The sequence below is a fragment of the Schistocerca nitens genome, chromosome 2 (genome assembly GCF_023898315.1).
Source record: "Schistocerca nitens isolate TAMUIC-IGC-003100 chromosome 2, iqSchNite1.1, whole genome shotgun sequence".
In the NCBI taxonomy this organism is placed as follows: Eukaryota; Metazoa; Arthropoda; class Insecta; order Orthoptera; family Acrididae; genus Schistocerca; species Schistocerca nitens.
In genome coordinates this window covers 210,915,042-210,938,850 of record NC_064615.1, presented here as the reverse complement: position 1 = coordinate 210,938,850, position 23,809 = coordinate 210,915,042, and the positions used below count along the sequence as shown (strand labels likewise).

The 23,809-nt window shown below is 39.5% G+C and overlaps 1 protein-coding gene across 5 annotated transcripts in view; it reads left to right on the top strand.

Annotated features, from left to right (window-relative positions):
* Positions 1 to 23,809, top strand: part of LOC126235925 (NAD(P) transhydrogenase, mitochondrial-like) — a 227,995-nt gene that overhangs the window by 150,263 nt on the left and 53,923 nt on the right. For all 5 annotated transcript variants that reach the window (XM_049944884.1, XM_049944885.1, XM_049944883.1 and 2 more), the window contains exons 8-9: positions 14,996 to 15,413; positions 20,228 to 20,454. In XM_049944884.1, coding sequence (XP_049800841.1) covers positions 14,996 to 15,413; positions 20,228 to 20,454 — 645 coding nt within the window. The remainder of the gene's footprint in view (positions 1 to 14,995; positions 15,414 to 20,227; positions 20,455 to 23,809) is intronic.

The following is a 23,809-nucleotide window of genomic DNA, read 5'->3' as shown; positions in this document are numbered from 1 at the left end:
GGTGGCTTGCTGCTGATGGCTGAGAGAATGTAATGGAAGCATTCTGATTCTGGGAGGGGTCCATTAAGATCCATGTAAACGTGCTGGAAGTAGCAATGGGTATCAAATAGTAGCTGTGTTTTTGCTGTGGATACCAACCAATTTTAGAACATTGGCAAGCTGTACGAGCTTGAGCCCAGTATTTACAATCATGCATGATGTTGGGCCACATGGAACAGTTTGTGGCTAATCTAGCTGTTGCATGGACACCCAGATGTGACGGTCTACGCAGTCTGTCAAAAGTAGGCTCCCACATGATGACTGGGGTGAGGGGTCTAAGGTGTTTTTGTGACATGTCATTTAAAACTTATGCCGATGAACCAGGAACAGTGCAATGTTTGATCTGCAAGTCCACTGTAGTGTCAAGTAGGAGGTCAAATAATTGTGTCTTGTAGTTGTACCATGCCCAGTGCATTCTAATCAGTATCCACTGAGAGTGAACTGATCCAGGAGAGAAGCCTGTGACAATGTTGTCTGCACAGTGAAGATATCAGACATCAGTCATTAAGTGTGCAATATAATCACGATAAGAAATACCATGGATAGTATAATTTTCTTGATTGGTAGCAGATGGAGTCCATCAATGGTTGGTGATTGGTGTAGATGGTAAATGGTCTGCCTTCAATATCATCTTCGAAATGGTGCACTGCTTGATGTATCATGAACAATTCCTTATTGTATGCTGACCACTCATGCTGAGAATCAGTCAGGTTCTTGGAGAAAAAAAAGTAGCTGTTGCCGTACTCCTGCTGTTGTCTGCTGAAGCACTAGATCAGTAGCAGAATTGCTCACATCACAGTGATCAACAGAGAGGCAGTAGGTAGTGGATGTGGCAATGTCATAGCCTGGTCAAATGCTCATTGCATCTGCAGGGCCCACACAAGGTCTAATTTGCCAGATGTGTGTTTGCCTGCCTGAAAATTCGTTGATGGAGTCTGAATGGCAGCTATATAAGGTGAGAGCCTATGATGAAAGTTTACCATTCTGAGAATCTTGGTGTAGTTCATGGCCTTGGCATCTGCAAGCTGAGTTCTGTGCTTTGTGTAATAGGCTGTATGCTGTTACTGCTAACAGCATGACCAAGAGAGGTAACTTCATGTTTCTGCAGCTGACATTTGTTACCACTGAGTACAGTGCCAAAATGTTGAAATGTTTTGAAAATGAGTGAGAGATGCTCTTCATGTTCATGTGGGGAAATGGAAAGACTGAGATATTGTTGACATATGTGATGTGTGTAGTGGAAGGTGAACTTGAAAAGAATCTTGTCTGTGACTAACTGCCAAGTCTCTGCTGCATGTAAAGAAATTAATAAAGTGTAAATGGAATGATATTCACTGTCTTGGGTATGTCCTTGTACATAGGAATTTGCAAATAAGACTTTCCACAATCTAACACACTGAACACAGAGGCACCTGCTGAGGTATGGGTGAAGACCTGACTGTTCAGAATTGAATAGCTGCCCAGAATCATTCAGTTCCTACCTTAATTGCTAGGGAATGGATACTAACATTGGTGCTACTAATAACCTTTTTGTACAACCAGAATTTCTTTGGGTTTTGTGAAAAATCATTTGACAATATTCTGCATTGGTAGGTCACTGAAGTCTTCATGCATTGCTCTCTTGACAGCTAAACATGTTTCTTCAGCATCTCTCTATCTATAGTCCTATGCTTTGAATTAGGTTTATTATGCAATAGTCTCTCTTTCTTCAGAAGTTTCTTTATAGTGAGTGTATACCAAGGAGGGTCCTTCACACTACGAACTGTTCTATTGGGTACGTATCTATCCAGTGTGCGGTAAATTGTGTTTTTAAACCCGAGCCATAATTCCTCTACATGCTCCTGCCCTGTGCTGAAATTTGCAAGTTCCTCATTGAGATATGACACTTTGGTAATCATTGTTGCCACAACTGCATCATGATCACAATGTGGACATCATTAAAGAGGTCAGGTCTATTTCTTGACATTAGATCCAATATATTTCTGTAATGGGTGGGGTTCCGAACTATCTGTTCTAGGTGGTTTTCAGAGATGGCATTTATTAATATTCCACAGGATGTCTTATTACACCAACCACTTGCAAAACTGTAATTGTAGGATTAAAGTCTGCGTCGATGATTACAGTATGATTCGGGAACTTACTCACAAGCGAACTGAGGTTTTCTCTGAAGTTTTAAGTGTGGTGTCACAGCCAGACACCACACTTGCTAGGTGGTAGCTTAAATCGGCCGCGGTCCATTAGTACATGTCGGACCCGCGTGTCGCCACTGTGTGATCGCAGACAGAGCGCCACCACACGGCAGGTCTCGAGCGACATACGAGAACTCGCCCCAGTTGTACGACGAAGTTGCTAGCGACTGTACGGACGAAGCCTTTGCTCTCATTTGCCGAGAGACAGAATAGCCTTCAGCTAAGTTAATGGCTACGACTTAGCAAGGCGCCATTAGCCTTACATAGTTTGATAGTTATCGTATGAAATGTCTCATCAAGAATGCTGTATTCACAACAAGGATAAATAAAAGTTAAGTATTAGAGGAGCTGCATACTTTTCTTATTAGAATTCACTACTTATCCTGTTCCAGAATTCACGCCCGTCTGCGTTAGATAGCGTGCATTTCGGCCTCCTCTATCTACAAGGTGTTGGCACATTCACCAACACATCATTAAGTCAAATCAGGAAATGCGTCTGGTGGGTGAGAGAAGGAGCCAGTTACTATTTTATGTCCAGCCCTGATTCTGAGTTTTGCCCAAAAAATCTTACATGCAGCTTCAATGTCTATCTTGGCGGGTTTGAAAAATACACCTTATCAATTTCCCATTAGTCTGTCATTTCGATATACACTTAAATTTTCTCCTAAAATCTCACTACTATGAATTTCAGTTTTCAGCCAGCTTTTTTATAACTAATATTATGTGAGGTTCACTGCTTTTCAGGGGAGTGCTTTGAACAATGGCACTTTGTTGCAAATGCTTTGGCAGTTAACCACTAGGATTTTAATAAAAAAAAATATTTTAAAAAAAATAAAAAAATAAAAAAATAAAAAATAAAGAAAAACAAAAAAACACAATAAAATAAAGTTGTTATATTAACTTAAGTATGTTGTTAAATTAACCTAATTATGTCATGTATTGGAAAATTCGACTCGTTCCACATCATTACGAAATATCGTATTCATGATGCATGGAACTAGTATTAATCTAATCTAATCTAATCTCTCCGAGAGACATTTCTTTCGATCTTACACTGATACTTCTTGGCTTCCTATGGCTATTGTTATCTGGATTGGATAGTGTGTCACCTAATCTTAAAAAAAAAACACTTTGTGTGCACCCTGCACACACCAGCTACGTGGATAGCAGTCTCTGATGTTTAGTGCGCACCTGACCCGTTTAGGGGCACCCTACAGTTCTCAGTTTTAGTCTGTTTTCTATTCTGTGATCATTTATTTCAGTATCTGCCATTTTAGGCATTTTGTGCAGTACTGATAGAAGATACCCGTGATATAATCTTTTGTGATGAATCAGTCTTAGAAGTTGAAGTTTATTATTTCAGGCTTCTCTCTTTTATCTTTTGTTTCAGTACCAGTGTGGCGACAGTTGACCTAATAAACTTAGGATTTTTAGTTTGAATGGTTGGCAAAATTTTGCTTTTGAATTTACTGAACACTTCTTGCAGTGCTCTTGCTACACATTTTCTTGGCTTCACTCAGCTTTCATTTATTAACTAGCCTTTGATTTCACTTAAATCTGTGATTGAAATTGTTTTTGCTTCTGTAGCAACTTTTTTGTCGTTCCATTCAACCATGGTGGAACATTCCCATACCTCACAATCTTGCTTGGCCCATACATGGCTGTACAGTGGTTTTGAATGTTATTGATTTATCTTCCTGATCTTTGGTCTTCAAGCTGAATAGATGATGTTGACTACTGAGATACTCTCCAGTCTGTGTCTGTCACTTTTAGTAAGCATGTCACTTTTAGTAAGCAAAAATATTTTCCTACCTTTATTAACATTCCTTGCAACAACAGCCATTATCTTTTGAGTGGGCAGCCATGATAAATTTGAGGAAAGGCATAATCCACAAGGCTGTGATCAAATATTGTGCTTTATTCTGCACTACAAGCTTAGGGAATGGCCGATTTTCAAATGCATCTACAACAGATGGGGATACATCATAAAAAAAAAAAAAATGAGATGAAGATGATGTCTCCTTCACCTATTATAGATGTACTTGAAAATGGGCCATGGTTGAAACTAGCAGTGCAGGACAAAGTAAAATTTTAAAATACAGCCCCATGGAATGATGTCTTTCGTTGTAACACTATTAATAATTGGTGCTGTCACAGCCTTAGGATCACTGATGCCCTCCTCTACATTAACTGATTCAAAGAGTCCAGATCTGTTAGTTGCTACGAGGTCTAAGATATTTTCCTGATGATTTGGTTCTGTAATTATCTGCTTGAAGTAATTTCCAGACAAAACATTCAGAATCATCTCATGTGGATATCTGGTAGTAGTTTTAATCATTAGGTTCTCCTATTGCATAACTGTCAAGTCTGTCAAGTGGAGGACCCTCTCTTATTACAATAGCGTAACCAGGAAACTTATTCATGACATTCTCAAAATTGTCTCTGAAGCATTTTGCCACTACAGCCTCTTACACTGGTGGTTTATGAAAGCATCCATTACCAAGGATCTACATTTGATGCTTAACTTCATCCAGATTATTTCACATTTGGAATCTGCAATGACCTCACCAGATATCATACGAGAGTTCTTTACAGTAATAAGTATGCCACAATCACTGGTGTCTAATCCATTCATGCCATATGTATTCCAGTCTGAATTTAGGATTTCACTTCTGCTTTCTGTTCCATTGCTATGTGAGGATTATTACCTTTCATTGTTCTGTAACCTTGTGATGGATGTTTGTGCTGTTTATTAATACCACACTGGCATTTTCTCTTTCCTATCTGCAAGGATGAAAGTTATCCTCTGAAAGTAATGTGGCTGATTTCTTTTCAATTTCATTAGGAAATTCATGAATGGTCTAAGGAGGGGCATCTAATCAAAGAAACCTTCATGTGTATGCCAGACATACTCTGCTACATGAGTAACCATTTCTTTTGTGTAGTGCATGTCTCACCCCATCAGAAGGGACTCTGTAGTTCTCAGTATGTTACTTCAGGTCAAGAATTTACATCTGACATCATAAAATTCACATTCCTCACCATAGCAAAATCATCTGAGCCACTGGTTTAATCCTACCACTCAGCTCCAGACACATGAATAGCAAAAACAGACCTCTAAAGTTTGAATAGAGCATTAGTAGTGTGTTGCTTAGTGTGTTGCTTGACACAGTCACGTCAGTTATATATCTAGGCATAAAGTTGCAAAGTGATATGAAATTGAATAAGCATGTAAGGACAGTAGCAGGATAGGCAAATGGTTGATTGGTTTATTGAGAAAATTTTAGGAAAATGTTGCTCGTATATAAAGGAGACTGCATGTAGAACACTAGTCCAACTCTTTCTTGATCGGTGCTCGAGTGTGTGGCATTGCCACCAGATCAGATTTAAAAAAGCAGTTTAGAGGAACCCTGCTAGGTTTGCTACTAGTAGGTCTGATCAGTATGCGAGTACACTGAAGAGCCAAAGAAACTGGAAACCTGCCTAATATCATGTAGGACCCCCGCGAGCATGCAGGAGTGCCACAACATGATGTGGAATTGACTCAACTAATGTCTGAAGTAATGCTGGAGGGAACTGACACCATGAATCCTGCAGGGCTGTCCATAAATCCATAAGAGTACAAGGGGGTGGAGACCTCTTCTGAACAGCATGTTGCAAGGCATCTCAGTTATACTCAATAATGTTCATGTCTGGGGAGTTTTGTCACCAGCAGAAGTGTTTAAACTCAGAAGAGTGTTCCTGGAGCCACTCAGTAGCAGTTCTGGATGTGTGGGGTGTCTCATTGTCCTGCTGGAATTGCCCAAGTCTGTCAGAATGCACAATGGACATGAATGGATGCTGTTGATCAGACTGAATGCTTATGTGCGTGTCGCCTGTCAGAGTAATACCTAGATGTATGAGAAGCCCCATATCACTTCAGCTGCACATGCCCCACACTGTTTCAGAGCCTCCACCAGCTTTAACAGTCCCCTGTTGACATACAGGGCCCATGGATTCTTGAGGTTGTCACCATACCCATATGCATCCATCTGCTCGATACAATTTTAAAGAGACTCATCCCACCAGGCAACATGTTTCCTGTCATCAATAGTCCAATGTCAGTGTTGATGAGCCCAGGTGAGGTGTAAATGTAAAGTTTGTGTAGTGCAGTCATCAAGGGTACAAGAGTGGGCCTTCAGCTCTGAAAGCCCATATCGATGATGTTTCATTGACAGTTTGCACGCTGACACTTGTTGATGGCCCAGCATTCAAATCTGCAGCAATTTACAGAAGGGTTGCACTTCTGTCATGACGAATGATTCTCTTCATTCATCGTTGGTCCTGTTCTTGCAGTTTATTTTTTCAGCCGCAGTGATGTTGGAGGTTTGATATTTTACCAGATTCCCGATATTCATAGCACACTCATGAAATGGTCGTATGGGAAAATCCCCACTTCATCACTACCTCAGAGATGCTATGTCCCATCACTCGTGCACCGCCTAAAACAGCACGTTCGAACTCACTTGAATCTTGATAACCTGCCATAGTAGCAGCATTAACTGATCTAACAACTGTGCCACCCACTTTTTGTCTTGTATTGGCATTGCCACCCTCAGCACCTTATTCTGCCTGTTTACATATCTCTGTATTTGAGTATGCATACCTATACCAGTTTCTTTGGTACTTCATTTGTATTACAGAGATGCTTCGTGAGCTCAGTGGAAATATCTGGAAGGAAGACAACATTCTTTTCATGAGGTACTGTTGAGAGAGCTGGCCTTTTAGACTGACTGCAAAGTGATTCTACTGTTACTAACATACATTTCGCATGAGGACCACGAAGATAAGAGAAATTTGGGCTTGTGTGGAGGCACATAGATATTTGCTTTTTCCTCACTCCATTTGCAAATGGAAGGACAGGGAATGACTAGCAGTGGTGCAAGGCACCGTCCACAATGCACCATACAGTGGCTTGTGGAGCATATATGTAGATGTAGATGATTACTATTCCCTTAAGGAGCTCCATTACCCACTCACTCATGCTGGAGCTCTCAATGACCAACACACCCAACTTTTGTGCTTGTCCAAGCTCAGCATGAAAATTGCCCACTGGCCAACAGACATGCTAGCTCAAAAGTGTTATCACACTGGATAGTACTTCACTCTTGTTGCTAAGCAATAGTGAGATAGTTGTGCAGCCAGCTCCCACATTTGCCTTTTAACCAGCTTTAAGTGATTCCACCATCTTTCACCATTTGTCCTTGACTGAAGACAAACTTGTCAGATGTTGCATGTTGGGAGATGTAGTAAGAACAGAGTGTGCGGGTGGACTCCAGTAGCATCAGAAGTGTAACAGCTCTTGACACAGATGCCCCAACACCACTGTAGCTAAGAGCAGCAGCCTGAAACCTGTTCACTGAGGCCAACACGCCTTCCAGTTGTTCTGGGCAGTGACCAGTTAGCCTTATGCCTGCAACCACAGCACAGGCCCTATCAAGTTCCTTCTTGTAAAAACTGTATAACATTTAATTTTGGGGTCTGAGTAATCTGCTTCTTCTCTCTAAGCTTTTCCTACTTATCCCTTTTCTTTCTCTGAGGAACAAACCAATAGTCCTAAAGCAAGGTTGCTGAAGGTAAGGCAGCCAGCATTTTTGTCTCGTAATTGAAGGGCTTATTTCAATAGTGGTACAAGTCCATTTTTGCTTATTTTAAGATACAGAGTCCTAAAGTTAAATGAGTTCTGAAAAATCTGCAGTTGAGATACCAGAAATATTCAAGCAAATGGCTTCTTGCTAGAGATGAACCTTTCTTTCTGTTTGTTTGGATCATTAATGTCAGAAGCACTATAATCAGAAAAGTGGAGGTAATGGACTAGTACCACTTGTGAAATAAGCCCTTCAATTAAGATGTTGAGTGTAAATTGTAACCACCATCTATTCAATAATACAGGAATATACTTTGTTGAATGGAGTAAAATGTATACTTGTCTGTTATTTCTAGTGCACTCTTTTAGCTGAAATACAGGGTGTCCCAAAAAGAATGACCCAATTTTAAATAGAATTATTTATTAGGAAGCAGGGCTTAACACCAACAAATTGCATACTAAATTACTCAGAAAAGACAGAAGTTTATAAAAATCCATCATAAGTGTTCAATATGTCCTCCATTGGCTGCACAGACGATATCTAGCCGATAGCTGAATTCATCCCAAACTGAGCGTAAGGTGTCTTCTGTCACTGAAACTACAGCAGCTGATATTCTGGTTTTTAGATCATCATTGTCACAAGGTAAGGAAGAAACATAAACACATTGTTTAACATATCCCCACAGGAAGAAATCACATGGTGTTAAGTCAGGGGACCTAGGAGGCCAAGAGTGTAAAGCCTGGTCTCACGGTCCTGTACGCCCTATCCGACATTGAGGCACGTTGGCATTGAAGAAATGGCGCACGTTGTTGTGCCAGTGCGGTGTTGTTCCATCTTGCTGATATGCAAGATATGATTGTCCTGTTACAGTTTCTTCCTCAAAAAGCAGGGTCTATAAACCTTGCTTTGCGAAACAGCACAAAAAAATTCACTTTTGGTGAATCACATTCATGTTCAGTTATTTCATGAGGATTTTCGAGCCCCCGTATACTTACATTATGACTGTGAACCAAACTGCTAATATGGAAAGTTGCCTCATCGCTGAATATCAACCGTGACATAAAAGTGTCATCTCCCGTGTCCTCTAGAATGTTGTTGTTGTTGTGGTCTTCAGTCCTGAGACTGGTTTGATGCAGCTCTCCATGCTACTCTATCCTGTGCAAGCTTCTTCATCTTCCAGTACCTACTGCAGCCTACATCCTTCTGAATCTGCTTAGTGTATTCATCTCTTGGTCTCCCTCTATAGCCGGCCGAAGTGGCCGTGCGGTTAAAGGCGCTGCAGTCTGGAACCGCAAGACCGCTACGGTCGCAGGTTCGAATCCTGCCTCGGGCATGGATGTTTGTGATGTCCTTAGGTTAGTTAGGTTTAACTAGTTCTAAGTTCTAGGGGACTAATAACCTCAGCAGTTGAGTCCCATAGTGCTCAGAGCCATTTGAACCATCTCCCTCTATAATTTTTACCCTCCATGCTGCCCTCCAATACTAAATTGGTGAGCCCTTGATGCCTCAGAACATGTCCTACCAACCGATCCCTTCTTCTAGTCAAGTTGTGCCACAAACTCCTCTTCTCCCCAATTCTGTTCAATACCTCCTCATTAGTTATGTGATCTACCCATCTAATCTTCAGCATTCTTCTGTAGCACCACATTTCGAAAGCTTCTATTCTCTTCTTGTCCAAACCATTTTATCGTCCATGTTTCACTTCCATACATGGCTACACTCCATACAAATACATTCAGAAACAAATTCCTGACATTTAAATCTATACTCGATGTTAACAAATTTCTCTTCTTCAGAAACGCTTTCCTTGCCATTGCCAGTCTACATTTTATATTCTCTCTACTTCGACCATCATCATTTACTTTGCTCCCCAAATAGCAAAATTCCTTTACTACTTTAAGTGTCTCATTTCCTAATCTAATTCTCTCAGCATCACCCGACTTCATTCGACTACATTCCATTATCCTCGTTTTGCTTTTGTTAATGTTCATATTATACCCTCCTTTCAAGACACTGTCCATTCTGTTCAACTGCTCTTCCAAGTCCTTTGCTGTCTCTGACAGAATTACAATGTCATCGGCGAACCTCAAAGTTTTTATTTCTTCTCCATAGATTTTAATACCTACTCCAAACTTTTCTTTTGTTTCCTTTACTGCTTGCTCAATATACAGATTGAGTAGCATCGGGGAGAGGCTAAAACTCTGTCTCACTCCCTTCCCAACCACTGCTTCCCTTTCATGTCCCTCGACTCTTATAACTGCCATCTGCTTTCCATACAAATTGTAAATAGCCTTTTGTTCCCTGTATTTTACCCCTCCCACCTTCAGAATTTGAAAGAGATTATTCCAGTCAACATTGTCAAAAGCTTTCTCTAAGTCTACAAATGCTAGAAGTGTAGGTTTGCCTTTCCTTAATCTTTCTTCTAAGATAAGTCGTAGGGTCAGTATTGCCTCACGTGTTCCAACATTTTTACGGAATCCAAACTGATCTTCCCCGAGGTCCGCTTCTACCAGTTTTTCCATTCGTCTGTAAAGAATTCGTGTTAGTATTTTGCAGCTGTGACTTATTAAACTGATAGTTTGGTAATTTTCACATCTGTCAACATCTGCTTTCTTTGGGATTGGAATTATTATATTCTTCTTGAAGTCTGAGGGTATTTCGCCTGTCTCATACATCTTGCTCACCAGATGGTAGAGTTTTGTCAGGACTGGCTCTCCCAAGGCCGTCAGTAGCTCTAATGGACTGTTGTCTACTCCCAGGGCCTCGTTTCGACTTAGGTCTTTCACTGCTCTGTCAAACTCTTCACGCAGTATCATATCTCCTATTTCATCTTGATCTACATTCTCTTCCATTTCCATAATATTGTCCTCAAGAACATTGCCCTGTATAGACGCTCTATATAATCCTTCCACCTTTCCACTTTCCCTTCTTTGCTTAGAACTGGGTTTCCATCTGAGCTCTTGATGTTAATGCAACTGGTTCTCTTTTCTCCAAAGGTCTCTCTAATTTTCCTGTAGACAGTATCTATCTTACCCCTCATGAGATAAGCCTCTACATCCTTGCATTTGTCCTCTAGCCATCCCTACTTAGCCATTTTGCACTTCCTGTCAATCTCATTTTTGAGATGTTTGTATTCCTTTTTGCCTGCTTCATTTACTGCATTTTTATATTTTCTCCTTTCATCATTTAAATTAAGTATCTCTTCTGTTACTCAAGAATTTCTACTAGCCCTCGTCTTTTTACGTACTTGATCCTCTGCTGCCTTCACTGTTTCATCCCTCAAAGCTACCCATTCTTCTTCTACTGTATTTCTTTCCCCCATTCTTGTCAATCGTTCCCTAATGCTCTCCCTGAAGCTTTCTACAACCTCTGGTTTAGTCAGTTTATCCAGGTCCCATCTCCTTAAATTCCCACCTTTTTGCAGTTTCTTCAGTTTTAATCTACAGTTCATAACCAACAGATTGTGGTCAGAGTCCACATCTGCCCCTGGAAATGTCTTACAATTTAAAACCTGGTTCCTAAATCTCTGTCTTACCATTATATAATCTATCTGAAACCTGTCAGTATCTCCAGGGTTTTTCCATGTATACACTCTTCTTTCATGATTCTTGAATCAAGTGTTAGCTATGATTAAGTTATGCTTTGTGCAAAATTCTACCAGGCGGCTTCCTATTTCATTTCTTAGCCCCAATCCATATTCACCTACTACGTTTCCTTCTCTTCTTTTTCCTACTGTCGAATTCCAGTCACCCATGGTTATTAAATTTTCGTCTCACTTCACTACCTGAATAATTTCTTTTATCTCATACATTTCATCAATTTCTTCATCATCTGCAGAGCTAGTTGGTATATAAACTTGTACTACTCTAGTAGGCATGGGCTTCATGTCTATCTTGGCCACAATAATGTGTTCACTATGCTGTGTGTAGTAGCTTACCCGCACTCCTATTTTTCTATTCATTATTAAACCTACTCCTGCACTATCCCTATTTGATTATGTATTTATAACCCTATGGGGGACTATTTTACCTCCGGAATATGTTACCCAAGAGGACGCCATCATCATTTAATCGTACAGTAAAGCTGCATGCCCTCAGGAAAAATTACGGCTGTAGTTTCCCCTTGCTTTCAGCCGTTCGCAGTACCACAACAAACAGCAAGGCCGTTTTGGTTAGTGTTACAAGGCCAGATCAGTCAATCATCCAGACTGTTGCCCCTGCAACTACTGAAAAGGCTGCTGCCCCTTTTCAGGAACCACATGTTTGTCTGGCCTCAGTTGGAATTGGTATGGTTTGAGGGCTAAACGATGCCGTAACACATGCCACACTGTCTTGTGCAGTAACGCAAGTTCTCAGCTAGCACGATGCATAGACTTGTGGGGGCTCCATTGAAATGCTCATTGGATTTGTTCCACTGTTTGTTTAGGAACGCGTGGCTGGCCAGGACTTTTGCTTTTACATAGGCACCCTGTTTCTTTAGACTGTTTATACCACCGTTGAATGCTCTTTGGTGACGGTGGTTTAGCACAAAATCAAATATGAAATGCCTGCTGAACTGCGATCACTGATTGAGTATGACTAAATTCAATAAGAATACGCCTTCTGTTGCGCGGACGCCATATTGCACAAGATTGGTTGCATGCTTCAGGTCAGTGCTCGAAGCGACATCTAGCAGATGTTTTCTGAAACTCTAGACCATGCCGTTTACATCTATCACTGTTTCAGTTACCTAGTGACATTTGTCTAAATATTATTACAAGTTAAAATCGGGCCACTCTTTTTGGGACACCCTATATTGCTAGTGTAATGCACTTAATATTGTGAGAGAGAAATGGTACAAAATAATAATTTTAGTACTCATCTGTTTATAAATTCTCATCAAAATATAGCTCTTTGTAAAGATGTCTAGGAAGTATATCCAAGTTTATTATTTGGAAAAGGACACTATGTTCTTATGATGTGTACATCCATTCATTTATTTCATATCTCCACAATAACTTGAAACTTCGTACTTCTTCGCAATGGATTTTCACAGTAATAAACGCTTTACGTTATTCCACTAAAAAGAAAATAAATTTCACTTCATATAATTTTTGAAAACAATTTGTTATTTTGATGTGTTATCTAAGGCGCCCACTTACCAGATATGAAACACCCTCAATGACATCATACTGCATCGTCTGTGCCACCTGGAGAACAATGTTATTGTACTGAACAAGACATTCCAGCCTCATACCATGGTTTTACCAGCATCTAGTGGACAACTTGTTATACACCAGAAGCCATCTCCACAGTATGTGTGTCCCTCCTCAATGACTGCAACAGCTAAGTGACCAACTCATGGCATGTAATTTGCTTGTTTCAAGCAACCGTCTCTCATATCATATGACAACTGCAGTGTATGGCATGTGATCTGCCATCCCTATCACAGTTATGAATTCTCACACTGATGATTCATACCCTACAATCACTGCAAGAAACAATTCGGTTATGCCTCATACTAACAAAGCTTACAGCACAGCCGATCCCGCACATATGTGTCTCCACCCTGCAAGAAACGGTCCACCTGCGCCCTGCCTTGCAGCCAGCCCTGATGTGTGTGGTCATTCATACCTACATGAAGATGATCACAGCAAAATTTCAGCTCTCTTCTCTCCTCTCATCCTGTACTCCTCCGTAGGGCGGGGGGAGGGGGGGGGGGGGGGTTTACAGCCACTTGACCAGCAAGAATCCCCAGCATGACATCTCTGGCTATCGAGTGGTGCTGAGTAAATAATCTCTGGTTGTTTAGTCTGGACTTTGGCATGTTTTACAGTGGGATGATTGGTCAACAACATTGTACATATATTACGTAAATAAAGTAGTCAACTCTAATGTATGGCTCCATGTAGTATTTCATTGCACACATCTGTAGCCCAGTTCCTACAGGCTCAAACTGTGGTATGTTACGAAGTGCTACCCTAAAGTGAAGGGGTTTGCACAGGTGGGAAAGTCATGGTGGCCTGCATCAGACGAGCAAGATGACTGATATATCCGCCCCCGAAGCTCTTGCGCGCGCGCGTACACACACACACACACACACACACACACACACACACACACACAAGGGAAAGATTAGATGAAACGATAAACATGTAAATTACTCTGCTGAAGTATTTGTCTTGCACACATTAGAATGATGACAATAAAAGTAAATGAAATTAAAAGCAAGCTATATGAACCAAATCAGGAGTTTCTTGTAAAAGACTAACTAGAACTAGTTATCAAGACTGTATCTTAGAATGTAAATGTACTGTTTTGCACAATTCGGATGCAAAGCAAGCTGTGAGAAGTGTAGCTGAAAGATTGTGAGAAATATAATCTGTAAGCCCCAAATTGCCCAAACCTGTAAAATACAGTAAATAAAAATACTTGAAAGTCAAACAACAACAGCTGAGCTGAAACCATGTCTCTGACCTTTAATTTTTATTTCATAGTCCAGTGTATTTCATTCTTTTGTTTGAATGTTAAACTGCTTCTTTTGAGGCTTACTGCTTTTATGCAATGAAATACACCGGACTATGAAATAAAAATTAAAGGTCAGAGAAGTACATAAAATCAGTAAGCCTCAAAGAAGCAGTTTAGCATTCAAAGAAAACAATGAAATACACCGGACTATGAAATAAAAATTAAAGGTCAGAGACATGGTTTCAGCTCAGCTGTTGTTGTTTGACTTTCAAGTATTTTTATTTACTGTATGTACCAGGTGTCACTAAGCTAGATACAGGTTTAATATGAAAATTAGTTCTGAAATTTGTGTAATTGGCTGTTTAAGCAAACAATATTTTTAAACTTTCTGTGTTAAAATAATATTTCTGTAGCATCGAAAAGATGCTACTTACAGATTATCCTCTTTGCATAACAGGATAAAACAGAAAAAATGGTTTTCACTACTTGAGCATGCGAACTACCTATCAATATCTCTTACTAATATTGTTTCCCCTTCTGCATATTACATATTGTAAGTTCTGTACATGATTAGCTACATCTTTCTCAAAACTGTTAATCATGGAGAAATATATTTGGCCATATCATTTGCTGTTAGTAATTATTACAGTTTGTATGCCACACATACAGTAAATATGTATCTTAACTCTTTCAGGAACATGTAGAAGCCATGAAACCTGGCAGTGTTATAGTGGACCTTGCTGCTGAAACTGGTGGCAATGTTGAAACAACACGTCCAGGGGAAGTTTACACGTATAAGGATATAGTCCATGTGGGGCTTACTGATTTACCCAGCAGACTACCTACTCAAAGCTCAACACTTTACGCCAATAATGTTTCTAAGTTCCTACTCTCTATGGGCACAAAGGACAATTTTGATATAAACATGGAGGATGAAGTAGTTAGAGGAAGTGCAGTTTTGCATGAAGGGAAACTCCTTTGGCCACCCCCTCCTCCCCAACAGCCAGCTGCCGCACCAGCTGCCAAAGCCAAAGCTGCTGTTCAGGAAGTTGCCAAGCCAGAGCCAAATTATTTTCTCAATACCTTCAAGGATGCAGCTATGTATACTGGAGGTAAGTCAACATTCATAACTGCAAGGTTACAAAATGTTTTAAGAATTCAATCTTCCTCCTCTGAAAAGCATTGGTCTTGGGGAAATTTAAGGTAGCTCTTCATATTTAGTGGGTGAACATTCCTGCATGCAGGGTACTGATGAGGTCAGTGTGTTAAAAGTGGCCCAAATACAGTTCTTTGTTTTGTACGTATTCAGCTTTCATTTTGTATGAATCTGGCTAATTGACTGACGTATGAGTGTGTATTCCTAAGTGTTGGTCTTAGAAGCATGACATTTGGATGGAACCTTTCCTACACAACCTAGGCATCTACTCAGAAAGGATTTTTCAAAATTCAAGCCCTTAAAGGTATTAAAATTTTGTTTTGGGCACTGATGTGGAATGCTGGCCATCCAACTGGTGTGTGTGTGTGTGTGTGTGTGTGTGTGTGTGTGTGTGTGTGTGTGTGTGTGTTTTTTTTTTTCCAGATGTCACTTCAAGGAATGAATGCGCACCGTTGGACTTGACAGAAAAAAAGTATATACAGTATTTAATAGAGACATAATTTCCACAAATATATTTTGGAAAATTAATCCACTGTAACTGGATGATGGTATCGAGCTGTTCCTGTATGTGAAAACTGCACAAGCATGTCATAAGACTGACAGTGAGCACAGATAGTAAAGTGAAGCACAGGTATTCAGCTAATGGTGTAATATGTAGAGTACCAGTACATAGGTATTACATACCAATTTTACACCTGTAAGATGCTCAAGTGATTGGTTGTAGGAGGGTGGCTGAATGAGGAAACACCTCAAAAGCCTTTTAGCCAATGTTTCTCCCCTATAAAAAAGACTTGTGTACTACAAAGGGTTGCCAGTTTGACTTGGTGGGTATGATACATATAAAATGAAGATGATCAGTGCTTAACATTAAGTCAGTCAGTTGCACGTTTGAACTGTACAAAGGCAGTGAAGGATACTGGCAGTAGCTTTGTTTAAGAAACCTCTCCAGAGATGAGCCAAGTATTCACCTCGTGTGATTTAAAAAAGGGAAACGTAAAGGAGGGTGGCTTTAGGCCATTTGAACCCTACCTGTTGAATCAAAAAATTTAAACACTGCACTTCCTCAAAAGGTGATCTGAAACAAGTCATTTTCATGTTATTCTTGGAATGTATGATGGACTAAAATACAGTTTTTGTTGCTGAACTCTGTTCATTTAACTAGACATTCTGGTACATTTCTTCAAACAAGAGCTTCTCAGCAATATTTTACAAACTCTGACTAATGAAAAGTGAGTGAAAACATCATCATACCACCAAACCAGAATCTTTCTTGGATGTATCAGTCTATGTGACAGGTGTCATCAGGTAGCAGCCATTCTGCAGAGAACCAGCAGTTCTTAAATCATATTTATAATATTTGTGAGGGTAGTAATGAGTTTATTTGGCCCTGATTTAGTTGTTACTGCATTATATCTAGCAAGTGTATGGCCCTGTCTGTTATAAATGTTACTGTAGTTATTTTGTGCCTTAATTCCAAACAGAGTAATAATTCATTTAACATTGTTTGATGATAATACACTCATTATAACATGTTGATGATCAGGTATTCACATAATTCATTGTTACCAATGAATGCTTCTGCATCTCTAAGTGTTTCAATTGCAGGCATCGTATTGTTCAGTCAACATTTCTGCACGGCTGAGTGAGAGTTCACAATGGTTGAGAAACTGAACTATGATTCAAGAGTGGATCCACCATTGTTGCTTCTTTTATGTGTTTGATCCAGGAAATGATGATGATGGTTTCTTTCTCTGTTTCTCTCACTGAAGAAGTCAAAGCCATGGAAATGACATTATTGTTATCTTCCAGTGTCTTAATGTCGGTACTGAGCGAGGTGACGCAGTAGCTAGCATACTGGTCTTGCACTCAGGAGGATAACGGCTCAAAGCTGTGTCTGGCCATCCTGATTTAGTTTTTCTGTGATTTCCCTAAATCACTTCAGGCAAATTCTGGGTTGGTTCCTTTGAAATGGCACAGCTGACTCCCTACCACATCTGTCTCTAAACCACTGGGACCGATGACGTCGCTGTTTGGTCCCCTCTCCCAACCAGCCAACCAACTAGCTGAATGTCAGTGCACTATCATTACCTCTGTTGTATTGTTTTTTGGTCTTGGGTATGTGTTGTCTTTGCTGGAGAATTTTTGTTGCTTTTAATCATTATTAAATTGACCTTAAATAGGAGGAACTATCCAGGTAAATCTAAAACCAGAGACACTGCAATTCTACAAGCTTAAAAGAAATGATTTATTACTGCAGTCCCCTAATATTACAAAATGCATAATAAACTTATAAACTTAATGCAAAGAATTTATCTTTGTGATCAGTGCTGGATACTGTATAATTTTCTGTTAGAGTTTGTGACAAAGATACAAAATCTTGAAATAAATACGTCTGGTGCAGACCACAACTACTGAGTGTAAGTAGTACAGCTTGTGATATGGTTCGCCAACTCTCTCTCTCTCTCTCTCTCTCTCTCTCTCTCTCTCTCTCGTGTGGGTGGGTGTGTCGACATACACTGTTGCTATACCGGCTGAAAAATGGGGAGTGGAAGTCAAACACGGGCTACTTTAAATGATGTAGCCAACAGGTACACATTTTTGTTTCACAGTTGTTCACTTTCACAGTTCACAACCTCCCATATACACATTTAATATGGCCACTGCACTATTGTTTAACTTTAGATAAGCCTCATTAATAGTTTGCAGGCAAACATCCACATACTGCTACAATAGTTTACTATTGAACATCTATGAGCAGTAAAAACCTAACCACACAGTTCTTGAAGAATAACAAGATACTTATGGAACAGACACTGTCATTTTTTAACACATGGCTTAATTGTGTTACACTTATTTCACCAATGAATTGTTATTGATCTAACCAATACAGGTTCCTCGTCTGAAACTTAGCCGTGGACTGACTGTCTCGGGACTCAAATTTGGGCCCGTATATATCCTCACAATAATAGGTACTGAAACTACACATTGTTTGAAGTTAAATTTACAGAAATTACAATTAAAACGTAACTCACTGAAATAACTGAATACATCAAAAAACTGGTTCTTGTTAACAGTTTCTGCTACTACAAGGATTATTAGGCCGAATTCTTTGTTTAAATCATGAAATTAAGAAATATCATTATGCAAACAATACTTCTGACAAAATTTTAATTACTTTGGAATTAATTAAGGGCTGGTTTTGCTAACATGTTTTCAAATAGAGTCAAATAAGTACTTTAAGAATGCTATTATTTTTCCTCCAAATGTTTATAATTAGTACAGAATTTAAGTTATGAAACAGTTACTGATTTCACCCTATAACAAAAGATACTAACTAGGAATAGTCAAAATAAATTAGAAAATTAATTACATACATAAAACTAAGCACATAATTAGATCTGGTGCTAAATTTTTTAAATCTGAAGGTCAACCTTTCTCTTTTATGAAAATTCAGATTATATTCATGTATGTTATTGGTAATTAGTCAAAAATGAAAAAAATGAATTTTAAGGAGGCAGATGGCAAAACGAAGAGGAAAATTAAAAATATCCCAGCTTGCTTCGTCTCAAGCTCGAAGTTCAGGTGGACCATTTTGAGGAGAGCTCCCCTTAACCACTATCACTGAAGTCAATAAACAGTAGTGAATGCCCCAGAGTCTGAGATACTGAGGCTCATAGCTGGAGGTTGATGGCTCATTGTGGCTCTCGGAGGCATGATGTTCCAACGGCTGGAATTTGATGAGAACTCGATTCTCCGTGGGGGGACAGCTGTCTAAGTGCTGCATGGACAGATGAATCTGGCACTGCCTATTTGCTGGCATATGACATGGTGGAAGAAGTAGTGCTTTGTTCGCTGTGCCTCCTAGTGATGAGACGGGTGCCACTGTAGTGGAACTGTGTGCTGTTCCTTGCAGAGGCAGCCTTCAGAGTTACCCACAAAAACATCTGGGAATTTTTGTGTGTAGTTCCTAAAGATGTGTTGCCTGCAGACCAGCACTTAAGTGACGTGTTGTGCATGCCTTTTACATTGGTGGACTATATGTCCCAATGCAGCACAACCAATCTTCTGCATGTGAAACATTCTGTGTTTGTAAATGAAACCAATTGTTATCATTCCAAGAACTCTGCAAGACAAACTGTAAGCTTCCAGTGAACAAACTGTATCCAGCACAGTTGATATTTCTAGTATTAGGCAAATTTCTTAAAATTTGCTTCTTAGCTTTTCATTTAATGTGTACTCTGTATATTTCCACAAATAATTCTTACCACATGTTCATCATACAAATTTTTGTGTTGTTTCCTACTGTGAATGTATATTCTTGTTCCTCTTCCACCAGTTGGAAGTTTTACTGCAATTGATTGCTAGACCAACAGTTTTAGCTCATGGCAACTTTGAAATGTACTTCTATTTTTCATGACAGCACTTATAAGTAAAACCACTGCCTCTTCTTATAATTTGTAGTATACAATGAAACAGACATATTGTCTCATGTAGAGTTTGTTATTATAAAACAATATATTATTGTATGATGTGAAAAAGTAGGTTTAGTTTGTGAAGCACGGACCACTGCATGTAAACTGTACCTTCTGTCATTAGTATTCTTGATTTGTAAGTTAAGAATAATCATCGGTAAGTGGTTTACGTTGTGGCTTCAAAATAATACTCTTGCAGCTTGAATCATTAGGAAACATAATTATATATATCCGTTTGAGGCTGTCATATACATAGTCAGTCATAACTAATGGTCTAAATGTTCTACTTGTTTTCTAGGCCTCAGTGGCATAATGGGCCTGGGAATGATCTCACCTAATCCAGCATTTACTACCATGATGACAACATTTGGCCTTGCTGGTATTGTGGGTTACCACACAGTGTGGGGAGTAACACCTGCTCTTCATTCACCGCTCATGTCTGTCACCAATGCCATCTCTGGCATCACAGCTGTGGGAGGTTTGCTGCTTATGGGCGGTGGGGTTATGCCGCAGAACACTGTGCAGGTGAGAACTTTTGTTGATTACTAGTGAGGAAGTGATAAAAATGAAAATTAGTGTAGTTTGAATAAAAATATCTGCAATCACTGATGCATATAGGAGTGTATAAATTCCCTTTTGAAACTGATAGGCTATCTGGAAATCACTGGGTAGATGATGAGTAGATTAGGAATCCATGTTGGGAGATAAATTGTTTCCATACTATAGGAATTAAAACTGTTTTACAAGGTGTGTCCAGAGAGTAAATGCCATTTCCTTCTACCAACATTGCAGCACTAGCATCACAGTTCTGCACATTCACATTCACCTCTGCAGTTCATTGTTTTTCCACTGATACCATGACAGCTAGATTGTGTTATGTTTTCATTTTCAGTGATCGTTCAGAATGTTTAGCACAATATCTGAGCCCGGTGATTGTGAAATGCATTTCATAATATGGTTTTGAATACAAAGATGTTAAGCCCACTGAAATTCATCATCAGTTTGTAGAATTTATGGTGAACAACAATCAATGGAATGGAGGCATTAACGATCCCCCAAAAAACAAAAGCTCAAAACAATGTTGTCACCTCAGAAAATCATGTGCACTGTGTTCTGGGACAGACAGGGCATTCTGTTTGTTGAGTTGCTTCTGAGAGGTGAAACCGTCAGTGCGGTGTGATACTGTGAAACACTGAGAGAACTTCGCACCTCCCCATTCTGCTAGTGTCAGTAAAAAACCTTATTCAGCAATTTGGTTGGGAGCAGTTCAATCATCCACTTTACAACCCTGATCTCGTATCTCTGACTACCACTTGTTCTTGAACTTGAAGCGTGATTTTGGAGCAAGGTGTTATGACTGTGATTGACACAAAAAATGTGTTCAACAGTGGCTGTCATGACTGGCAACATGTTTCTATGGAGAGGGTGTAGAAAAGTTGGTTTCCTGCCATAACAAATGTCTGAACAATGGTGGCAACTATGTAGAAAAATAGTTAGGATATGCTCTTTCTTGAAAAAATACATTTTGGTCTGAAAATATGTTTTCATGAGTTTATTACCAAAACTGTACTTAGTTTTCATAAGTACCTCATAAATTTGTCTGCATCTGCTGGGTGACGTAGTCTGACATAATTAATTACAAAATTTACAAGCAACTAATTAATTTGGAAAGAATGTCCAGTGCTGAGGTGTACTCAGATTGTACAAGATTGTACATTTATTGTGTTTTTCTTCACTGCTGTTGTGCATCCTATTCCACAGTAGCTGCAGTGTTCAATACTGGGTAATGTTATCACATAAGTTATCTGGGTATGAGTGTAGTAGTTACATTAGAATGTAATATGTGAAATATTGTGCTGACCACTGGAAAACACAGGATGGAATAAGTGGTAATTATCAACCTAACATTTTTACTATAGTATTGAAATAATATAAGGGAATACATATTTACTTCGCAAATTACAGTGATGAAATATTCTTAGCTTATCAGTTGAGTAACAACATTATCTTGAAGCAACATTTTGGTTCTGCCTGAAAATAAGTAGCAAACCTGTCATAGCATTGCTTCAAAAAGTGCCTCAAAAAGACACTGCTGCTCAGATGATGAGATGAGTTTTCAACATGAAAATGGTTTTCTCTGGACAGAAGTTTATATGGTGACCGTTACCTATCTAGTGTCATCTAAGCAGATGTGTTTTTAAGGGGATTTTCCATAAAAATTTGCTGAGTTTGGACAAATCCTTTTTCAAGCTAGAGTACACATGCACATGCACGTGTGTGCACCAGTATGGGTGAAGTGTGCTGCCTAAGTACAGTGTGATGAGACCGCAGTTCTGCAGCTTGACTGGGGATGGGTGGTTGTATCAGGTGTACTGGGCAAGGTGTGAATGGAGGCAGAGAGTGGGAGGAAGGGTTGGAAAAGCATTGCTGATAGCCACAAGCGAGACATCAGGAGCACAGGATAGAAATGCAGGAGGGAGAGGCAGAAGGTGCGTGGGATAAGAATGTAAGGCAGCAGCAGCAGTAGTGAGTCAGTGCAGTAAATGATGATGATGATAGTGATGGGGGTAGTGGATTGGGAGGAGGTGACACAACAGAGGAAGGGAAGACTGCCTGTTTGAACTTCTTTCCAGGACACTATCCATTCCATTCAACTGCTCCTCTAAGTTCTTTGCCACATCTGACACTATTACAGTGTCAATGGACATTTTATTTCTTCTCCTTGAATTGTAATTCCCTTCCCAAATTTCTCTTTGGTTTTCTTCACACTTGTTTGATATACAGATTGAATAAAATAGCGATAAACTACAGCCCTGTCTCACTCCCTTCTTAATAACAGCTTTCCTTTCATGTCCTTTAACTTACGATATCTGGTTTCTGTACAATTGTAGATAACCTTTCACACCCCATATTTTATGCCTGCAATCTTCAGATTTCAAAGAGTAAATTACTGTCAACACTGTCAAAAGTTTTTTCTAAATCTAAAAAATGTTATGAATGTAGGTTAGTCTGTCTTCATTCTATCTCCTAAGCTAATTCATGCAGTCAGTGTTGCCTCAAGTGCCCCTACACTTCACCAGGACTAAAAATAACATTCTTCAAAGTTAGCTTCTACCAGTTTTTACAAACTTATGTAAATGTCATGTTTGTATTGTAAAGCATATAAGTAGAAGAAAGCAAATATACCATGCAGTGTTGTCTGTAACACCTTCAATATAAACAATTAAATGAGCAAAGACAGTTATTGATGAGCAACTGAGTTGGAGATGCCTACTGTGTTGGAGAGAAAGTGTTCCTGTTACCCTGATGAATGAATGAAACAGTTTGGCATGTTTCCTGACTGAGATATTCTTGGACTTTATATACTGCTGTCCTACCTGACAAGTGAGAGCAAGATAGACAAAATGTGACAGAACTGTAGATGACAGGGGCACAGTCAGCTGCTGTAGATTGTTACAAATTGTTGCAGTTGACTGACAGGCTGCAGTGCACCAAACTGCTTGTCAATGCAACTCTGGATAATAACAACTGGTAACAAGGTATGTAACTCAGAATCACCAACTTAGTAGTGGTACAGAAACCACTGCTTTGGACATCTCCCTCTGATCATCAATTTTACAGTGCAAAGAGACGTGAATATGTGCAGGAACATTATCATTAAATGTTGAAACTATGGGAAAAAATTCTGGGATCGTGACTTCTGGTGCACATTGACAAATAGTGAGGGCAGGGTACAACTGTATTGAAAACAATGTGATATGATGGCTCCTGCTTTCCTTTTAGGGCACCATTCAAGTAGAAGAAATCATCACTTCCATCCAAGTGCATATGATTTATCATGAAACCGATAGCTCTTTTTTCCACAAACTACAATTACTTG